The 9,133-nt window shown below is 22.6% G+C and overlaps 1 protein-coding gene across 3 annotated transcripts; it reads right to left on the reverse strand.

Moving 5' to 3' along the window:
• Positions 1–3,566: 3,566 nt before the first annotated feature.
• LOC105360681 (zinc finger protein OZF) lies at positions 3,567–6,874 on the reverse strand. Of its 3 annotated transcripts, none has more exons than XM_011497648.1 (4): positions 6,286–6,874; positions 5,960–6,040; positions 5,731–5,874; positions 3,567–5,471 (listed from the first exon to the last, which is right to left on the reverse strand). In XM_011497648.1, exons 2-4 carry the CDS (start codon positions 5,960–5,962, stop codon positions 3,996–3,998), a joined length of 1,623 nt encoding a protein of 540 aa, XP_011495950.1. In that variant the 5' UTR covers positions 5,963–6,040; positions 6,286–6,874; the 3' UTR covers positions 3,567–3,995. The 3 variants fall into 3 exon arrangements, with proteins under 3 accessions (XP_011495950.1, XP_011495949.1, XP_011495948.1); XM_011497647.1 differs by having other exon boundaries at positions 5,960–6,120; positions 6,282–6,874; XM_011497646.1 differs by lacking the exon at positions 6,286–6,874 and having other exon boundaries at positions 5,960–6,197.
• Between the last annotated feature and the right edge of the window lie 2,259 nt (positions 6,875–9,133).

Genomic DNA, 9,133 nt, shown 5'->3' on the forward strand with positions numbered 1-9,133 from the left:
TTTTAATGAAATAAAGTACAATAAGTTACAATAAATGAAATAACAAAAATGTTTAGATATTCAAGGTTTAAATGTCCAAAATGTAACACGTTTTTGTTGTGAGTTTACCATTAATTATTATTTGAATATTGATTCTTCATCTAATTTCATCTGATTTCAAATCACTTTTTAAAATCTCAATATAAACTTAGTACAACATAAATTAAAATAAAGTATCACTCATTGCAGATTATAATAATATTAAATAAATATATAGATAATAAATATAAGTTTATTTTTAAAAAATTATAAACTTAATAATATAAAAGTCTATAAAGTGTATATATATATATATATATGAACGAATTACAATAAATATGTATTTTTAATGATACATAAATAATCGAATAATACAATAAATACGTATGTATAAATATGTAATAATATAATTAATAAATAGTACCAGTAATACATAAAAGAAATATTAAATAATTTAAAACTTTTATTTGATTAAATATAACACTATTATTATTATATATAAAAATTATGATAGTTTATTTAGCAAATTGTATATAAATATAATGTAAATATATTATATATTCCACTTATAATTATAAAAAATATTTACAATATTTTAAATGCATATATATTTATTAATTATAATAAAATAATTTCATTGTTTTCATTATTTTTATATGTAAATTATGGGACAGATTATTATTACTGCCTGATATTGTTATTACGTTTTGGAAAGGATATTTTATTATTAAGGCAATAAGTCTTATTTATATTATTATAAATACAATCAATAGAATAGTTTACTACTAAATTCAATGTTCCAATGCACAAGACGAATCGTGGTATTTCCATCATATTTAAAATTCTTTATTTATTCATGCTATTATTATCAATAAAATCCTTTATATGCTTCTTAAAACTGTATTATTAAATTACTTTATTTTTAAAAACTATAAAAGATACGATATATATACGATAAAGGATTGTTTTATTAAAGAAAATTGATGTATAAAGACTGTAATTTATAAAAGTAAATGTTTACCTATTTAAGAAAATAAAAAGTCGAGTTTACATCAGAGTGAATAAATTTTAACTAAGTTGTATATTTATTTTTTTAAATAATTTGTTTAATTATCAAATTATAATAGTAAAATTACGTTTTATATTTAAAATTTGAATATCAATAATATAAAATACCAAATAATTATATATAATTTTACTAAATTAATTTTGTTTTTAATTTATAAATTTTAAGAATTTAAAAAATTGATTTTGTTGTTTATATTAAATAAAAATAATTAATGTAAATGAAACGTATTTACTGCTATTTCAACTTTTTTATATAAATAGAAATGGTTGGTTTCTATCTTGTCATGATTGATTAGAATAATAATTTAGATCCAATTTATCTATCATCACAAGCAATTATTATTCCTTTTTTATATATTATACTTTGATATTTATCAAGTATATTTATCATGGATAATTTTATATTATATATACATATTCATACATAAAAATTAAGCCAAATAATATAGTTGATATTTAAAGGATGTAAGAGTGTCAGTGGCCTAAGTGCAATAATAGATTTGGTCATAAGACTGAATGTTAATTAAATACTTGGCCAGGTTTTTCATTGACAAATTATTCGACCTTTTCTTTTATCATTCAACAAGGTTAAAAATATTATATTCATTAATCTTTTGGCTATACAAAATGTATAAAATGTTATATAAAATGTTCATTACAATTTGGATATATAATAATATATCTGTATTATATATTGATTATTTTATTATAGTTCTCGAAATGATTCTAGAAATATAAAATAACTATTAAAATTTATGTATATTAATTTATTAATTAACATAAGACTTAGCTTTCAATTAAAAAAATCTGATTTGCAGGTCATTTCTTATCATGATTTAATTTAAAAATTAAAAAACCAATATTTAAAAAAACTTTTCCTAGTTAAAGTTTTATAACTACTTAACTTAATAATTAATAGAAAATAGTTTTTTATTTTATTTTATTTAATATACTCTTTTATTATTAACAAAAAATTATTATATAAACAATTGATCAATGAAGATATATAGATATTGTCCCATATAGAAGTTTTTATTATATCAGATTACTTTAATTATATTTTACCTCTCTACGGATCAAATTAAAAATAATAATAAATATTAAACTACAGAAAATCAATTCGCATTTCTCAATTAAGGATAATAGTTGTTTTGTAAAAGATTTTATAAAAATTGTCTGTATTTTCAAAAATTTATAGTATGAATGATTAAATAAATTAAAAAATGAGATGTATATTGTTGAAAAGTCTATTAAAGTTTTTACATTTATTAATTTAATACATTTATCTTGCCTTTTATCAACAGTAAACAAAATAATGAGCTTGTACAATAAGATTTTAGTAAGGAAATACTCTTATTTATCTACTAATTTGCTATTATTTATTAATATTTATGGAGAAAAAAATACATGGAACTGTTGATAAATTGGCTTTATATTTTTTTACAGATTGCATCAAAAAATTTATTTCTTATTTATTAATTTATTAAAATTAATTTTTATAAGTGTAACATTTTCTCTCTCTAATTATTTAAACTAGAATTCAAAATTTTTACATATTAAACTAAAAATATTAATAAATACTGTGATAAATATATATTTTATAACTACAGTTTCGTATATTATATATATATATATATATTTGGAACAAATTTCTAAATGTAAATTGCATGAAGTTTTTAATTTTTTGTTTACAAAAATTAATATCTTATTTTAAATATGAATAAATTTGAAGTTACTTTTTTGAAATTTAAACAATAATTCTAATATAATTTTTATGAACTGTATGAAATATATTTTTAATTTTATTGTTCCAATTTAATTGTTTATAAAAATTATATTATTATAAAATAACATACACTGCAAAGTGTAAATAAGAAATAAGAAATCAAGGTTTACAAAAAATTATATATTATATTTGATTTTCGTAAACTGAAGATTTTATTTCAAAACAAGTTCATTGCACTCCTTGATTAATTTAGCTGAACAAACTCAGTCTTTAACGTATTATCGTTTTTTAATATAATCGTTCTATATCCTAAATTTAAAAATCTGCATTTGAATATTTTATCAAAAATTAATACTTTGAATGATAATATTATTTTATAGGAATTTCTTTGTAATGAACAATGTTTTATCTAGAATTAAAAAAAAAGAGTGACTATAAATAAAAAAGTCAATCACCAAATTTTATAATTATTGCGTAAGGTAAATTTAAATAATATCTTTCCTTATGATAGAGATTTCAAGAAAGGAATTTCAATTTCATTAAATGTTCGTTTATAATTTGTATCGACTTTTTATGATGTAAAAAATGTGTATATCTTTAATTTTTTAAATAATTTTTTTATAATTTAAAATTGAAATAAGAGTACAATTTTTTGTATTCGTTAACTTATTAAACGACATGATTATATTTATAGATACCAGATGATTTTATCTTAAATATACATATAAGGATTCCCTTATGAAGGATGCAGTGCATTAGCAATAGTAAAAAAATTAATTTGTGTTATACGAAAAAAATTAAATTTATTACACTACTTCAATATATCAGGCACGGACACGCGGAATTGACGGAAGATAGAAGACAATTTAAAAATTGAGAAAAATTCCATATTAGACTAGACCTCGTAGCCCGGTTGCATAAAGTAAAGCGTCCTTTTAGTTAATTCATGCGACAATGTTGATTTGAAAAATGAATAATTTCGAAATATTTAAGAAATTATCGATATTTTCTTTTAAAAAATTAAATATTATTTAATAAAGGCATACATTGGTGCCTTGCGATAAAATAATGGATTAAAAACACCATTGTATAAAGTCCAGATGCTAAGTGCTTGCTGTTTAATATATGTTCGCATGTCTTGATTAACTATTTGGCGATTTTTATTTCTGCAACCGGGCTCTAGTTACAAAGAATGACACGTTGTTATATGACTACTTAACGCCGTTTTATGAGTGAATTTTTTTAAACAAATAGGACATTCATTATTTTTGTCTGTAGTATGTGTTACAAGATGCTTTCGCAATGCCAATCTTTCTCTGTAAACTTTTCTACATATAGTGCATTCATAAGATGCTTCTGCTGTGTGTGTTAAAATATGGCTGTTAAGAGTTGTTTTTTGAGTAAATGCCTTTTGACAAACATAACATTCGTACGGTCGATCTCCAGTATGACTTAGCATATGTTTGCGTAGCATTGATTTTTCTCGGAAACCCTTATGACAAATATGACAAATATGCCTTTTATCTCCTGTATGAATCACCATATGTGAATTTAGTCTTGTCTTTTCTCGAAAAGCCATATCGCAATATTCACATGCATAAGGTTTTTCTCCAGTATGAACCAAAATATGTCTATTTAAGTCTGATTTCCTGGTAAAAATTTTATCACAAACTTTACAGTCATATTGTCCTCCAGTATGTGACAGCATATGACTATTTAAATCTGATTTACGAGCACATGCTTTGTGACATATATGACATTCATGTGGTTTTTCACCTGTGTGTACCAGCATATGAGAATTTAATTTTGCTTTTTCTCTAAAAGTCATTAAACATTCCTGACATTCATATGGTCTTTCTCCAGTATGGATCATTGTATGCCTAATTAACTCAGACTTTCTTTTATAAGTTTTTTCACAAATATTGCAAGCATGGGGTTTTTCTCCACTGTGTGCTAGCATATGATTATTTAATGCAGTTTTTTGGGCAAATGACCGATGACACATAGTACATTTGAATTGCTTATGACCAGTATGAACTGGCATATGAATATTTAATTTAGCTTTTTCACGAAATGAAGCAAAACATATTTCACATTTGTAAGGTTTTTCACCAGTATGAATTAACATATGGCGATTTAAATTTCCTTTTTCCCTAAATGATGTTTGACAAATTTGACATGTGTAAGGCCTTTCTTCATCACGTATCATATGATCATTATTTTGACCATATCTTTTCAAAAAAGCTTGTTGTAAGCTATCATATTCTAATTGTTTATTTGGCATATGAGTTTGCATGTGATTACGTAAACACCATTTGTATGCAAATCTTTTTTGACATATTGTACATTCTACTGGACTCATACCAACATGAGATAACATATGTGCATGTAAGCCTGCATTATCAATAAAATTTTGATGACAAACTTCACAAGTATTGCCACTACAGTGCATTTTTAAATGTGTCACCATAGAATCATTATTTAAAAACCATTTTTTGCATAATGTACACTGAATTTTATAAAACTTTTGTGCTGCACTTGTATTAAGGAAGTGATGGTCACCTTGTCCACCATATTCTCCATTATCAGATAAAGTTGCACTTGCTAATTGAGCTGCCCAGTGATGATGGCTACTTTCTCCATCTAATTCTAGTTTTACCTATAAATAATATCAAATTATAGTTATAATTTAAATCTATAGATTGATCAATTAACAAGTTTAAATTTATGCATAGTTTCAAGAAGCAATTTGTAATTAAATTTTTCAAATAAAATATTTATTAAGATTTTATAAACTTATTGATATTAAGAATCCAAACAAAAATAATATTTAACTATTTGATTAATTATCCATTAGCAATCAATTAATACGAGTTATGTATAACAGCAAAGTGAAAGAAGAAAATAAATATAAATACCATGTCATCAGGAAAATCCACCTCATGATGGTCGATGGGTTGAAAGACCTTATCAAAAGTTCCCAAACAAATGTCCTCCATGTAGTTTGGTTCGTATTTTTCTCCAGGTTCTTCCTTGAGCACAACGCTTACAATATTTTCATCCTTAAAGCAATGCTCATGTTAAATACTCAAAAATAAGACTTGACGTATAACTTGAATTGTAACTTCTTTCATTCAAAACGTTTACCATAACCTAAGAGTTCATGCTCAATACGTCCTCTGGTTCATTTAACTTTTGACATCATCCTGTTTGTTATGCAGTAGTACCCTAAATGAAAACGCAAATTAAAAAATGTTCATTCATTCTTTTATAGTCCAGGATGTCGTGTAAAAATGTCTTGCCCCTCCCTATTTAGGAGTATACAATAATCGTAAGAACAAAAATGGTTAAAAATAGATATCACTATCTAAAATTAGTAATTATTAAGTTGCATTCTTTGTATGAGAATGATAATCAAGAAAAAATTTGCACAAACAAACGGTTTATGTGTAGATAAAAGTTGACGTACGCACAAAAGAGAATGACATAACCTTGCTTCGACATGCCATTATAGAAAATATGGTATGATGCTATGGCGCTCCTCCAGTGTATTCGCTTTAAACTCAATGAAACTATAGAGTGGTAATAGTTGTTCGTTCTTCGAATAACAGCCAATTACAGTTACAAGCTGACAAGTTGAATAATACGTCGAGGACAATCAAGAGATGAATAATCTCCTTGCTTCTATGTTTTTCGATTGCCACTGTGCGATTTGCACATACGATAAAAATACTTACCTGTGTCAGTTGTAGTTCGTTGCAGTAGTATAGAGTAGAGAATTGAGAAAAAATGAATCAACGTACGGCAAAGAATGAGACATACTAATAAAGATAACTAGGTGCATAAAAAGTAAAAAATCTATAAAAGAAATAATAGCGCTTATTTATGTGCAACTGTATAAACAACTATTATGTATAGCTTTACAATCAATTTCAATTCACAAAACAATGCAGTAACTTCACCCCCCTCCGACCATAATTTGATTTATGTTGCTTAAGTTGTGACCAATAGATGTCGGATCTGCAGTTGTACATTACAAGAAAATATTCTCATTGATCGATTAATAATTTTGTCACGAAATTAAATTAGTAATAACAATGATAATGTATTGAAAAGATTTGCAAAATTTGTTGAAAATCAATGACTTAAATTTTTTTTTCACAAGCAAAGTAGTTATATTCTCAACACTTGTTTTTTTATATTTTATTTTTAATTTATAATATTAAAAGTATTAAGAATATTAAAATGTATTTTTATTTTCATTTATTTTCAATTTATAATTTTCAAAATCAGAATAACAAATACAATGGAATGTATATATATTAAAAATCGATTTTCAAAACTACTTTAAATATAATGTAGATTTTTGTACAAATAAACATAACTGCAATTGTTTATATTGAAAAATTAAGTTGTCAATATTTATTATTAAAATAATTAACAAACAATTTATTTTTTTCAAATATAGTTTATGAGCAATTAATGAATTATTTGAAGTACAAAGCTATATTTATTAATTATTGAAATTTATTACACTACATTTACTTATACTACATTTATTCATTTGACATTTACTATTAGATTTACTATCAAATTCAAATATGAATAAATTTGATTGAAATTACATTATCTTCCTATTGTGTAGTAAAAATAAGTTTGTAGTTTATTATTTAGCATTTAAATGATATAATAATGACGCAACTATATTATTACACTATTAATAGTATAATGATGCACTATTTTAGTTACTATTTTAATTACAAACATGTAATTTATAAATAATAATTAAAGGAAATTCATTTATACAATACAATTAAATACAATTAAATATTTTTATAACAAATACTTTAATATAAAAATGTGTTTATTTATTTTTATTTTTATTTATAAATATAATTTGAAAGAAAAAAATTAAAATGAATTAAAAAAAGTAATAAAGAAAAATTTAGTTTTATAATAATGAAAAATATACTTTTATAAATATGAAATAAAAAATATAATTTTAATAAAATTATAATGCTTTTATCAAATACAATAAATTATAGATTTTAAAAATAAAAATTAAATAGAATTGTCATTGAAATATTAAGAATATTAGATACTTATATATATTATTTATTTATTTTAAATTTATTATCTTTTCATAATACAATTTAAATGTATATTTAAACGATATTCAGTTTATGTATGTGGTTTTAATACATTTTTAGATATATCATTATCATCCTATTATTATCACATCATACATTTTTTTTATAAAATATTAATTAAAATATATTAATAGTTATTCAGAAATTGACGTATGTCATAATATAATTTTTATGTAAAATATAATATAAATAAATATAAAGACGATATCGAGTTGAAGCTTTAAGTGAATTCAGTGATAATGAACTTATTTTAGAATAAGAATACGAATCATAATATTTTTCATAACTTAATAAATAGTTTATTTAAACTTGAAAATAATCATATGAAAATCATATGAAATGGTTATATCGATGTATTAAATAGAGTAGTACAATACTTATCTATTTAAGCTATTTATAATTAAATACCTTTACATATGCGCTATTAAAGTGCGAAAGAAAGACGTCGTTATTAGGTATGCAGTTGGTATTTGTTCACAGTATAGGATTTTCACTTTTCCGCGTCTGCTTTTGTTTTTAGTTTGTTGCATTTCACTAGCTGTGTTTAAAATGGTTAGGTTGTTCTTATTGTTGATTATGCAATTGACGAGACAATGGATCATTAATTAGTTCAAAACTAACCTCTTTTTTTTTAAGAAAGTATTTAAATCTGTCTTTAACGACACGATTAAATATCTCGATTATTATACATATCTCATTCAACATTGCTGATTAGTATTTGCTATCAGTTTTATTCACTATCAAATATTTAATTAATTATTATTTATTTTCAGTATATTATTTCAGTCGTAATATAGTTCAAGTCACGTTTCATTTATGCTATTAATTCAGTAGAAACTATTTCCCGACATAAAAATCTTATATATGTGTATGTAATATTAAAATTAATTAATATGTAAATAAAACTATAATAGTATATAATTAAAAAATATAGTAGTGCAATTTTGTAATGCAATGCTATTTTATTTATATTTCTATTACATGATGTAAAAATAAACAATATCAAATATAATTATTCAAATTAATTTTTTCAATTTTGTAAAGCTTTTCAGTTTTATAAAGCTTCATACAAAATTGAACCGAATATTTATTCTAATGCTTGCACTTTTCTAATTTAATTTACACTTCGTTGGATTATGATATAAGCATGCTATACTTACAAGATTATAAT

The sequence above is a fragment of the Ceratosolen solmsi genome, unplaced genomic scaffold (assembly GCF_000503995.2).
Source record: "Ceratosolen solmsi marchali unplaced genomic scaffold, CerSol_1.0 scaffold47, whole genome shotgun sequence".
In the NCBI taxonomy this organism is placed as follows: Eukaryota; Metazoa; Arthropoda; class Insecta; order Hymenoptera; family Agaonidae; genus Ceratosolen; species Ceratosolen solmsi.